At 31.9% G+C, this 13,699-nt stretch overlaps 1 protein-coding gene across 3 annotated transcripts in view; it reads right to left on the bottom strand.

Annotated features, from left to right (window-relative positions):
- Positions 1 to 1,700: 1,700 nt before the first annotated feature.
- LOC118202193 (deoxyribonuclease-1-like) overlaps positions 1,701 to 13,699 on the bottom strand; it is a 49,486-nt gene continuing 37,487 nt past the window's right edge. For 2 of the 3 annotated variants that reach the window (XM_085813778.1, XM_085813779.1), the window contains exons 9-10: positions 5,696 to 5,747; positions 1,701 to 2,231 (exon numbers count right to left, since the gene is read on the bottom strand). In XM_085813778.1, the coding sequence (XP_085669904.1) occupies positions 1,843 to 2,231; positions 5,696 to 5,747 (441 nt within the window). In that variant the 3' untranslated portion in view covers positions 1,701 to 1,842. Of the gene's footprint in view, positions 2,232 to 5,587; positions 5,748 to 13,699 lie in introns of all 3 variants that reach the window. The other variant, XM_085813780.1, reaches the window with a different exon arrangement.

Here is a 13,699-nt window from a genome sequence, read left to right as displayed (position 1 = left end):
AGTTAAAAGAAGAAACTACAACTGTCGTCAACTGTGTAAAATTGTATGCAACCGAATCATCCGATCTACTAATCAGCTCCATTTTTTAACTATCTGTGGAGGAAGAGGAGTACCTTTTTGTGCCGATAGAGGAGCATCGCACGGTGGCGGTGTATTTAATTATGGCAAAGCACACTAGGGCTATCTGCCTAAGGGAAGGGATGCCTTCGTGGAGGATTTTCTAAGAAAACTGGCTCGTATACACGTTACATATGGGGAAAACCACGAAAACACTCATGCAGCCAGTCCATTTGCGGGATTCGAACATCGGACCGAACTATTAGTGTTCAGCGACTTTACCACTCGGCCGCTGGTGGACCCAGGAGCATCTTACATTGCAGGAGAAAGATTCTCTAAACTGTTAAAAGATTGAAGATTTAGATTTAAAATAAAAGATATTACAATTATATTAGCAGATGGCAAGGAAAGAAATATCTAAGCTTTGACTAGGATTATAAACCTTAATGTTGACAAAAAAAGAGTCCGTATGAAGTTCATTTCTTTTCCAGAAGCAAAAGGAACATGACGTTACTTGGAACTGATTTTCTACAAGCTGAAGAAATAGTGCTGAACATCGAGAATAGCACTCGCTATTTTAATGAAAACTCACAGAAGCAGTACCTTTTTTACAAAGAATCATTTAAAACTAAAGTGACGGCAAACGTAGTAACAATTCAGAAAATAATATCTCCAGAAAGAATAGAATCTCCTGACACTCCTGTTACAATGCCGAAAATAATTCATTCCGTGAGTCTGAGAGATGATGAAAGAGAACATTTGACAAGAAAACAGCGGGATAAATTAAACTTATTTGTTAGAAGAGTAGGAAACTAGCTTTTAGCCATCGGGAGATTCATTCCACTCCTTACATTGAACCTAGAATCCAGACTGAAGATAGTTTACCTTACGCCGAACCACCATATAGAATGACACCTGGGAAGAAAGAATTGTTAGAAAAATGAGCTAGATTCCTTACTAGCTCAGGCTATCACTGAGAAATGTGAATCACCATAGGCTCTCCCTGTTGTGCTGGTCAATAAACCTAATGGTTCCATCAGGCTGTGTATAGATTATCGGAAATTAAATTCAAAAACCTACCAGATACTTATCCATTACCTAGATGATTTGCTAGTTGAAGCCAGATCAATGAAGTACATATCTACGTCTGAACTAAGAGCAGGTTACAATCAAATTAAAGTTCATGAAGCAAATCAAGAGAAAAACTTTTATTTGTCGATTCAGCACTTTCAAATTTTTGCAAATGCCATTTGGTTAATGAGAAATAGATTTTAAAACGTAACTTTTCTATCCATAGAATGAAAAATTCAATCATTTTCTAAAAATGGCATTTCAAAATATTTGAAACTAATACGAAGTAAAAATAAAGATGTATATAGAATAAAATAATTATGTTAAATGGCAGTTGCTTTACACGAACGACAAAAATTAGCTCGTATAAAAATATCAAATAAATGTAAACGTGGTTAAATGCATTTTGAGTTAACATAGATTTTTTAAATAAGAATTCTATATTTTTAATAAAAATCATCAAATACAAATTGATTCGTCAAATTTCAATTCTATTCAAGCAATCTAATATTTATGATAAAGTGTAACATCTATGTTTTTATTAATAAAGCAGGAAAAGATAAGACATCTAAAATGATTCACAAATATCTTTATTCATACTTTATTACTTTTAATTCTTATACGATTTTTTTCACTTTTTTAGACTAGTACCAATCATATCAAACTTACATTTCCATAATTCAAAGCTAGTAAAATAACCATTAAAAACAATTTTTAATTGATCGTTGTTGCAGTGCAGTAATAAACTGTAGTTGTTTCTTCCAAAGCATCAAAGTAAACTTTTGCTGAATATGAGGAATGCTGCAAGTCAGCGTGAGAGGACCTGTCATCTAAAGCTCCATGATTCACTTTATAAATAACGGCTTCTATTACTTCAGGAGAAATTAGCTCTTTATATTTCAACCCTAAATTCTGAAGATTTTGCAAGACTGCAGTGCTATTCTTAGATTCCGAAAACAGATCAGCCATGTCTTCAGAAATTAATATGTTAAAACCATATGCCATTTTTTGTTTTCTTAGCTGAAGTGGCAAGCTCGTTTTCCTTGAATCATGAACAGATAAGCATAGACTTGGTGATAAATTCTTTTCTGTCTCATATAAGGCTGCAAGGAAAAAAAAAAAAAAATCAGATATATTTTTATAATAATAGCAAGGCCGCTTAAAATTGTTGTAAAAATACATATACAATGAATCTAGCTAAATGTAATTTCACCGTCCACCTAGTAAATAATAATAACTGAAATGAATCTGCGTTTATTGCTTCTAAATCGCTTAGTTTGTTAATTAATAACATAATAAATATGAAAGATAAGCTAAATCCTCTCTTACGTTTTGCTGAACAACAACAACACACTGCCGAGTAGAAATTAAAGATATTTTAATTCTGCAGTGGAAACGCAGAGCTTTGCAGTGTTTCATTAAATCAAGGTATTTGTTGACTAAATTCGAAAGACAAATATTTTGCGTTCTGCCAAATGGCAACACATTTCTTTTTTATGGCTGACTTTTCTGAATAAATTTTAAATATCTTACTCTTTGTCCAGCGGCAACCGAAAGTTTTCATACGGCTAAATTTTTAAAAGAAATTTATTTAAATTAGTACAAAATATTAAAAAAAATCAAAATTAATTACAAATTCGGCCTTCGACGTGGGCATGAACTACAATACTGTTAAATTCGAAAGGCAACACATTTCTTTTACATCGCTGAATTTTCTGATTAAATTTGAAACATAAATATCTTAAGCTTTGCAGAGTGGCAACATAAAGATTGTAAATCGCTGAATGTTTAATAAATAAAACGTTCTTTAAATTCGAACTAAATAAAAAAATCTGAAATTAAGAATTCAAATTTCGAGGTGTACACGCTTAGATAGAGAACTACGTATGTTCAAAATTTGGTAGCTGTCGGGACATTCGTTTCTCCACAATGCAAAGAACATACAAGTATACAGACATACAGATTCTTTATTACTTAATACTACAGAATGCTTTTTATTTCAGAAGTTTTATAGATAAATGAATAATAGTGAAAATTTTTCGTGCTCTTCAGTCCTTTTCTTCAATTTAATACTATGGAAGACATATAGTCTAAATTTTATTATAAGCAATATTATCCTCATGTTTTTCGTAATTAAAGCTGGCTTTCGATTACAGATGACCCAACTTGAACGTTCTTTGTTTAAAAACAGGCACTGAGATTTTTCATAAGGATAAAGAACTATTAAGTCATTATGCAGTTAGTGATGAAATCATCTGCTGTTATGCTGTTTATAGTGAAAAATAGGAAAAGCAATTGAAAATATATTTTCAAATTAACAATATATTATAAAGAAAATTAGCACTATTATAAGCTACTCCTCTTCAACACCAGAAACAATTTCGATTCTCCAACAACTATTCCGTTCTTTGCAGCAGCAAAATCTATTTCATTTTCCAGTTAATGTTAGAATTTGTTTTAATTCTCCTTAATCTTCTACCTAAACTTTTCCTTTCGAGTTTGCTTTATATTTTACTTATTTAAATGAAAGGAAAGACCATATTTTCTGTAAGTTTTTCTTACAATACAATGGTTCTACATAATTAAAACATATTATTAGTATCATACATGAGCGATTGTTATTATTATTTATTACTGACATACTACTGAATAAATCAATAATTTCAGAAACATAATTTTTTTATCGTGTATGTATACTGTGTATCAGGCGGGTCTTGGATTTCAAAGATTAAAGAAATGAACATCTGTATTGTAACTATCATAATTAGAAGGATGTATTAAAACTATAATTTAAAATTCATAGAAAATGTTGTACGATACCCTTGTTGATCTTGAGCTTAGACAAGTCCGTTTCTAGACCTTGAAGATTTTTTGAAGTTTCAAACCGCATTCAAGCGGTATGTAGACTTTTTATCACACCAATGTATTCCACATAGCACATGATCGTATTCGTCTACGAGTTTTCAGATTCTTGAGTCTTACAAAGTTCGAGACTTGTTTCAGAAAAACATTGGAACTGATGATCATATGCATTGTTATTAGTAGTATCATCCTGTATATGCTATTCGTAAGATACCCGATTTGTATACTATTTCGACCTACAAACTTTCCTCAAAAAAGTATATCCACCACAACTTTGGAAACACCCGTATTTAACGAGCAGTGTTTAGATTGCTTTCTCACCTTTCAGTTTAGCATACATTTCAAAGAATGAGAAACAAATACTCACACGGAAACAGGAATTCTAGGAGCTGAGGATTTCCGCGACAACTTTGCGATGGAATGGAGTAGAAATATACACGAGCACTGTTAGGAAGAGGGAAAAATTATATTACAAAAGTTTTCTAATTCTGATGTAGTCTTGCAGGGGTGCATGAAAACTTGGTATTACGCCTTGCAGCATAGAGAAAATAACATATTTTTGAATTTAACATGCAATGTGTCGTTTAAATTCCTTGGATGTATTTGAATTAGGTTTACATTAACTCTTTGACTGTCCTGGGCTTTCACTAAGAAAGCACAAATTTTCCAGAACTACCACGAGAAAGAATTAATTTCTTGATTTTAATGCCAAAATGTTTCTGGTACTTTATACATGGATTTATATACTTTTAATATATTGATTTAATTTCTTAGACATATTTTAAGATGCACGTATATATAAGTTCTTAGAGATATCAAAAAAAATATGCTAGGTCGTATATATACATATGACCTTGCCGGTCAGACGGTTTTAAGCATGTTGTAAGTATGTTGGTAAGTCTGTTTTATGCTGCTATGAGAAATTTCCGTGCACGATTGTGATTTATTGTGTATTATTTGTAATCGAAACTACTTTTCCATTGTACTACTTATTTATTTTATCACGTATTTACTACTGATGTACTTATTGCCCTACCTATTTATTGTATTGCTTTTATGCTTTATGTTCTGTTTCATATTCTGTCATTGCAATATGTTTCTTGCACCCTGTGTTCCCAAAATCTGTAGCCATTGTACAGCCACTTACTCCCTGTAAGGCCATGTTTCTCAATTAAATCCTCAAATTCTTCAATAAGTTCTGGAAGAGGGGCATCCATCTGCTTCCCTCTGGTAGACGCTAGGTGCTCCATTCTCCAGCACCTTTCACCTGTAATCGACACTAATTGTTTAATACAATATCTAACGCGTTATTTTGACTTGAACATTGTAACGAAAATCGTCAGATCCTCACTTTCAACTTTTTAGTTTTTCTTGTGGAGTCTATATGCATGCAGGTATTAAAAATGCTATATAATTTTAAAAAAGCGGTTTTAAAAGGCTACGCGCATTTCAAGAATGCTAATTAGAATTCCTTTCTTTGATTATTTAAATGCCATCAAAGTAGCATTTATGTTCTTCTTATCGAATAATATGTTACAAGCACTAAAGATAATTTTTTGTTTCGATATTGATATTAAATCCTAAATTGCTTGAGTACCTAAATATATTTCACGCATCCATTTTGAATATTTTCACTAAGCCACATCATTATTTTCAATGTCGTTTTCCAAAACCACCACCAAAAATTTAAAAAGGTGTTTCTTACTGCTTCCTCGGAGTTTTACTTCAACTGGCCAATGGTCAGACACAGCTAAAGCCTAGAAAAATTCGAATTAAATTTTAAAACAAAAATTTTCTTGACTAATTTAATATAAAATTAAGTTTCATAAGAAGCTGATGTTTCTTATTCTATTCTGATGTATTTTAACGTTTTGGAATTTAATACCAGTGCAGCTTAGTGATATAAAAGAATGCTCTTACGTTATTGAATAGGTTTCATTATCTAGGTTAAATACTTTTCAGGCACCTTATTTATCTACGATAATACGTTGCAGATATTATCTTTTGAGTTTGGGAAACTATTGTGACTTGCAAAACGTATCTTTTAAGAGTTTACATATTTTTTCGAGATATGATTACCACAAATCTATGTGATATCTTTCCTGTTGCTAAAACACAGACTCTCACTGAGAATTTATTTCCAGGGCCTCGATGTGGCGTGAAAATGTAATACTTTATTCTAGACCAACCTCTATGCATAATAGCATCATTTAATATATATTGCTAAAATATCTGCTAAGATATCTTTGTAAGGGAGGAGAAAATTTCTTACAAGGTTATTTTCTCTTCAGATGCTTTCGAGATATAATTGGGAGAAAGTCCATCTAAAAAAAGAAAGTCCGGAGTTCAATTGAGGCCGAAGGATTGCTAATTTTCCATGTTTCCTGCTGGGGAATAAACCTAATGACTCAACAAGCGCTATCTAGACTAAAATGCGGTGAAAGCTAATTCATTACCACCTAGATTTGGTGATTGGGTCCCTGCCTTGCCAACTTTTACAACCTTTTGTGTTAGACATCTCTTAGACATCGGAACAGTGATATTTAGCTTTGTGAATGAAAACCACTTTGAATTTAACGTTGTTATTAACACCACATTTCACATTAATGATAGAACTGTGGTAAAACTTAATTCAGGTATTAATACCACGATACAAAATTGTATTAAACTTTTAGTTAGTATTAAGCTAAATTTTCTTGAGTTAGAATGTGAAATAAATTGTAAACTTCTTACTGAATATATTTAATACTGAGGTTGTAATTAACGTCATCAGATTTCATTGTAATAAATAAATGCTTTCAGATTTTTTTTTTTTTTTTTTTTGGCTAACATCTGTTTCGTTCAGTTTTTCTTTTCTTTTTTTATTTTTTATTTGGCAGTACTAGAACTTTAATAAATTTCTAGCATTTTACGGTCCTTGCCGTCCTGTTGGCATGGTGATAAAGAAGCGGTTCCCTTAGATTTCGGCTCGGGGTAGAATCTCGGAGAACGCATGGGCCTTAGTATTATTTTCCTCCCTTTCCCAGAGCCTGGCTAAGGCAGGGGCATACACGGCAGTTGCCCCGGGCCCCTCATATCACAGAAGTGCCCCCAAATCGATTAGAAAATTTATTATTATAAAAATTTAAATATCTCCAAAAAGTTCGTTTTTTCATTACTGAAGTAGTGAAGCAGAGGGGGGCCCCAAAAAAGTTTTTGCCCCGGTCCCCAGTTAGGCTAAGTCGAGGCTTGCCCTTTTCTAAGGGTGTAGTATCGGTTAACCTCTTGCTGTTCACTTTGTGCAATGCTTTCGTCGATGAACTGATCAATGCGCTCAGCCATTCCAGACCAGTGCTTGCAGAACAAGTGTTCGGTCATCTGGATACCTATACATGCACACACTGTGTCCATACCTATATATACACATACAGTGTGTCCACAAAAGTCATTTCCTGGCCTTTATTTCATAACCATTGGCCATAGACATACATACGTAAATGTTTTAAATGGCATGTTTTTGCATTTTTTATTGTTTTAAAATTTATTTTCTGTAAAATGCGAAATTGGTATCTTACACGTTCCTTCGTTAATATTTATATTTAGGAAAATGTTGTATTCGTTACAAAAACTGAAACACAGAAAGTGTAATAAAAATTGGGTGCGATATTAAATTCAAAATTATAGAAATTTGACTTCATTTTCGATTTGTGTTGAGGGGTTTGCTAATAAATAAATTAAAATAATTTAAAGTTGATTTTTTTCTCTTTAACTGCCATTTAATGATATTCTTCTGTGATTTACTACTGTGTCTTTATTTAAGATTTCAATACAATCGGTGTTGCGAAATAATTTACGTAAGTTTTCACAGTCGAATGTTCTCATGAAGTTTTGTAACTTTAGAATCATAATATAGTAATTATAAAAAAATCATTAAAAGATAAATATTTCATTTTAAATTAATCCAAATAATTTACGAGTTGGCTACGTTTCAGTTCTGAAGCCTGCTAATGTTTCCTAGAATACGAATTCTATAATATTCTGTGAATCAGATACACCGTTTGGGAAAAAAAGCATATATATATGCTTTATATATATATATATATATATATATATAAAGCATATATATATATATATGTTTTTTATATATATATATGTGTGATGTACCAGATTTAGTCGTAGCTTAAATTATCAGACGATAAGTTTAAAAAACAGGATCCATTTATTATTATACAGGAGAAATAGCAGTTACAAAATCAGATATCCAGAGTAAATAAAAAGAATTACTAATAACTTTTTGTATGAAGTTTACTGCATCGTAACATTTAAGAAAAAGCCCCGATAATCTTTTGCGAGTCTTTTTATAACCTCTGGAAAGGCGGAGCTTCCAAGAAATGACGTCAGCCAATGCAGTTCGCTTTAAATATTTCCAGAACATTCTATAACTGTACGTGTAGAAAAGGCGGGAAAAACAACTTGAATACGGGGCTGTAGATTTAATTCCACTTACTTTAAAATAAGAGACCATCGCCATTAAAAATGAAAAGAACATACAGTTTTGGCAGCTGAGGTTGATGGTTCGGTAAAACCATCGAAACTAGTCTTGTGAAAACCTGCAAATATAATGCTGATTTTTGTTTGTGAATTCTAAATTAATAATTTCCCAAATGAAGAAACTGGAATTTGATGTAAAGATGACGTAATATGTAGGAAACAGCAAGCATTTTTTTTTTTTCGCTTATTCGCTTAGCATATAAATGTTTATTTTTAGATACTGTAAAGATATGGTTAATTTTTAAATTCAAAATGGAGTATTGTGAAGAAAGTGAAATTAAATGGAATTAGTGCATTGAATTGACTGTAATTCTGTTTAATCTCAGTTTCTGATTAGAAAAGAAAAGTTAGTGAAAAATGCATCGACATTACTTAAAATAAAAAAAGTAACAGTAAAAAGCTAGACCGCTAAAACAGAAGAGAACTATATCTTAGGAAAACAAAATTATGTTACATTCAATAATAAAACTGAAATGAAACTGAGAAAAATGCCGCGCTTAAAGTTTCACTTGCATGCGTGAAGTGCAAACAGAAGAATTACTGTGGCACGAACAGAAGTTTAAAGTCGCACGTGCTTTAGGAAAAAGCACCAAAAATAGTAAATTATGTTATGGATTTAGAGCAATCCTTGCAGATATTCTGCAACCATCAGTTCGATCACTAAGCGAACTGTTGTGAGAAAAATCTGTGAAATATTCATTCAATATTTAATAATAAATTTAATTTTGATTAAATCACTTAAAAGTGCTTTCAGATCCATTTGAATGACTGTCCGTTTATTTTAAGGCTTTTCGTCTTCCATTTGTGCGACACAAATTTTTTCTATTGTTTAAGCTATCAATTAGAAGATTCAGCAAATATACGCAATGAGTTGTAAGAATGGTTTAATTTCTTTGTTGGTATTTAAGATGTAGTTGGAATGATAAATTAGAAGATTCAGCCAATATACGCAATGAGTTGTAAGAATGGTTTAATTTCTTTGTTGGTATTTAAGATGTAGTTGGAATGATAAATTAATTTTTTTTTGCGAGTAAATTTTTACTTTTGAATTGCTGATCGAGGATGAATCTCATAAACGATTTATTATAAACATCTTACGTCTGTAGAATTTATAGTTTGTCAGGAAAAATGAATTGTTAGGAAGGCGGTTTGCTTTTATATACGTGATGAATATGAGAATGAAGGTATATAAATCAGTAGTAACATCTGCATTCTGCATTTGAATGTTTAATGGAGAATGAAATAAAGTGTGGGCAATTATTTTTCAATGTAAATGCCTATATTTTAAGTTAGGTAATCGGAAGTGGGAAAATGATTAGATAGAATGCCGTTAATATTGTTTTGATAAATATTCTTCATTGACAATAATCTTACCAAGATACAAAGAAAAATATTGAATAATATTGTTATGAATTTTGTATATATGTGAATAATTTTAGTGAAATTATACGTTAAATTGTAAAATCTTTTGCATAATGTAACATGCAGATGCTGAAAAGTGGAGCCTTTTCGAAAAAATACGGTTACAGGAGCAAACCTATTTAACATTAAGGTAAAAGGCTATCTTCCTAAATTGGAGAGATATCACGATACTGGCGATCTTTTGCTATCAATTTTTGTCGCCAAATTCAACGAGAAATCATCCAAAGTCACCGATCTTTGCAGTATTCGGCGACATTTTGTTCCGATCCATGTAAAACGGTAATTTTCACTGTATTTGAATAACTGTAATTGATCGCTCTATGCAACTGTAACCGTAACTGTAAAATGTTTCTTTGGGGAAAATAAATTCTATCACGCTATAATCGGTTCTGTGTGCATTCAATTCATTTACAACCCGAACGGACGAAACAATATTCCAAATACAGTTTCCATTTTCACTTACATGTCAAGAAAACTCATATTAACAGCAGATTAAAAGACAGAAAAGGCAATCAAGTGACACTAGGCACGAAAACTATTTCTAGTTAATTTTTTTAGTTTACGCTGAACCACTAATAAATGTCTCGAAATTCCTCAATTCTATAATAAAGAAATAAAGTAAGTATTTTGCTTGGTATTCTTTCATTGTTTTCTTGTAACCTTAGTGTCTCGTTCGTTAAATAATCATCGTTTGCCCAAAAAATTAAGCTGTAGTTAATTCATTTTACAGCTCAATTTTTGTATTTAACAGAATTTTTCCTAATGAATTCCTAAGAATTTTGTCATATTTAAAAACAGGCTGCCTTTTAACGCTTTTGCTGCTGTTTTGTTAATTACTGAAAATTTTACAGTCCATACCAAAATTATGGTTGATACATTAGATCTTTTTGTGGGTTTCTTGAAAAATAATGAGGTGAAATTTGAATTTTCTCATTAAAAAAAAAAAAAAAAAAAAAAGAATTTGGAGAAAGGGGATGAGAATGCTATGTCTGTCTGACGCATAAGCGCTAGCTTGCTAATACGTGTAAGTTGCATATTCTGTTCAAACCGAATAAAAGAAGATACAATTAGTTCACCTTTACACAAGTAATTAAAGAAACTTAACCAGCTCTAAATTAAAATGGAAAAGTATGTAATTTTTTGGCTAAAGCCTAAAAGACGCTATACAAATCGTAGATGTGGTTACTCGACTTAAGCTCGGATGCCTCTTTATGATGTATCATTGGCTACTCTTTCTAAAAGCAGGTTACAGTTAGATTTTAACTGATTTAATATGAAAGTTTACGTGGTTACTGTTTGAAATATATATAGCTTCATACTTGAAGGAGATTTAAGTTATATTTTGATTGAGTTGATATGTTACATTTTTAATGTTAGTGAGTGAGATATTTTCTATTATAAATCTGATTTTTGTTGTGTTAGGTGCTATTGCTAGCATTTAGAATAGTGAGTTAAAGCTCAAAAGTGCAATGTAGAGATTTACCAAACGGTTGAAAATATTGAATGAATAATTTAAGAATTATAACCTTAAAACTGCTGAAAATGAAGAAAATAATTCTTTAATCCCGACCATGTATGCATTTTTACATATTTTTAATCAATATTTGACGTTGGCACTTCGTGCTCTAAGAATAAAAATTTTAATTTGTGTTTTTTTGTTTTTAGCTGATTAAAAAGTTTAAGAAAAGTGTGATTGGATGGTGCATAGCGAAAATGTTATTTCCAGGTCTTATAAATATCGGATTTGCAAAAAATGAATATGAAATTCGAGAAAGGAAAAAAATTGATTGAAAGATTTTGAGTTGATATGTAGAGTTATAAGAGGAGAATGCTAGCATCAAATTGCAAGGTCTGTTCAAAACGATTCGTGGTTTACGAATAGTAAATTGAGCATGAGTGGTGTTTCGCGAACTGCGTAAATGTGGTAAGCAAGTGCGGGAACGATTTTATGCGATCTGATCTAATAACGACTAAAAAGACCGTGACAGATTGAAAGAATTTTTGTATGGACGTGCGCATCGAGATAGTAGGTTGTAATGTTGCGCGCTCCCAACCTGCACGCAACAATAGTGGTGATTGCTATGAACTGGAAAGTATACAAAGTCTTGAGAAGGGTTTAAATCCCTTTTTATTCAACTTTAGAAATTACAGATGCGTGCTCTTGACGCTCACAAACTACGCCGACCCGGCGGTAAAATAAAAATAATAATAACAAGTGACTAACTACGAGGCTCTCTAAACGTAACTAACCTAACCGCGTTCTAAGATACCGCTGACAATTCAGCAAACTTCTGAATATTACGTTGAAAGATTTAACAATCTGCCGAGGCAAGCACACAGGCCGAAATGCGTGGTTCTTCAATTTCTAACTAGCCACCTCCACGCTCGTGAAGCAAGAAAGCACACTTTCGAACTCGTTTCCCTTCTATTTAACTCAGATTACTTCCGCTGACAATTTGAATCCTTGCGCGTTCTACTAAAATTTACATACTCTGGCATTGGCAATTCCAGGGGAAAGTAAGGCTTGAGAGGAAAGATAGTTTAAACTTAAAATAAATGTTAGTTAAAATAAATATAAACCCTACAAGGTGGTGAGGCATAATTGTGAAACTAACGAAAATAAGTTTGGTAACTAAAAATGTTGTAAAGAGAAAAGAGTCGAAGGGAAATGAGTTTTTGTAAGAAAGGACGGGTAAGTGTTATGTTTAGAGTGCTTGAAAGCAGGGGGGGCGAGTCTTTTTTAAAAATAATTAAAGGAAATGCTCTGTCCGTACAATTTGTGATTTCCGAATGCTGGAAAGAATTCAGCTGCTTCAACACCAAAGGGTACAAGCACTAGCATCCGAAAGTGAAAAACAGATAATACTTCGAACGATTCGGACACAGATGTATTGTGCGACAGCCGAGGATTGAATGTAAGTTTTATTTATTTTTATTGGCTAAATTGAAGTATCGGGTGCAAGCTAAATTTTGTTCTTTTGTTGTTGGTAAATGGTTTTATTCTGGTAACTTAACTTTCGTCATCAGGTCATTGTTCTGGAAACTTTTTTAACTCGAATCAAGGACGTTGGGGGATATATCTCCATCGGCCACTTGTTCTCTACTTCTGATTATTCTTATTTTTAAAACGGCTTAATTTAAATAGCAAAACTCTTATTTTTATTACGTTAAAGGGTAAGTGGAAGTTTTAACTTTCTTTGAGTATTATAGTCATGGCTGGTACAAAATGACGAGGTTGTGCGTATATGCCGAATTTGCTCAATTCCTGAAGTTTTTTCTAAGTGAAAGTTCTCGGTGTACATGGGGGGGAGGGAAGTAATGCATTTTATATTATGCGTAAAGTAGCGTTTTTATATTAACTTATGCTGTTGTATTCATTGTAAATTGTATTTTTAATCATTATTTTTTATATTTTAAATTTGATTTTTTATTGCTTTCTTTTAGTATGCTGCTAATGTTTTCCCACTTACGATAAATATCGATAGTTTGATGATTTTCAAAGAGCAGGAAAATCGCAAATTTGCGCCCGATAAATCAATTTTTCGTAATAAATTTTAATACATAGTGTTTGCTATTGTAATTGCACTTCATATTATATTTTGTACTTAAAACATTGCGTGTTATTCCCTATTTGTCATTTTTTTTTTTTTTTTTTTATATCTAATTTTCTTTAGTGTGAGAAATTAGATATTTGCCAGTATGCATTTCTGGAATACTAATATATATATAAAGAGAGTATAATGCCATTTAGGAAGCC

Source organism: Stegodyphus dumicola, chromosome 3 (assembly GCF_044657685.1).
Source record: "Stegodyphus dumicola isolate Sdum_Otavi_A_Nest chromosome 3, ASM4465768v1".
Classification (NCBI taxonomy): Eukaryota; Metazoa; Arthropoda; class Arachnida; order Araneae; family Eresidae; genus Stegodyphus; species Stegodyphus dumicola.
The sequence above is the reverse complement of the archived record's forward strand: the minus strand, read 5'-3'. Positions and strand labels throughout refer to the sequence as shown.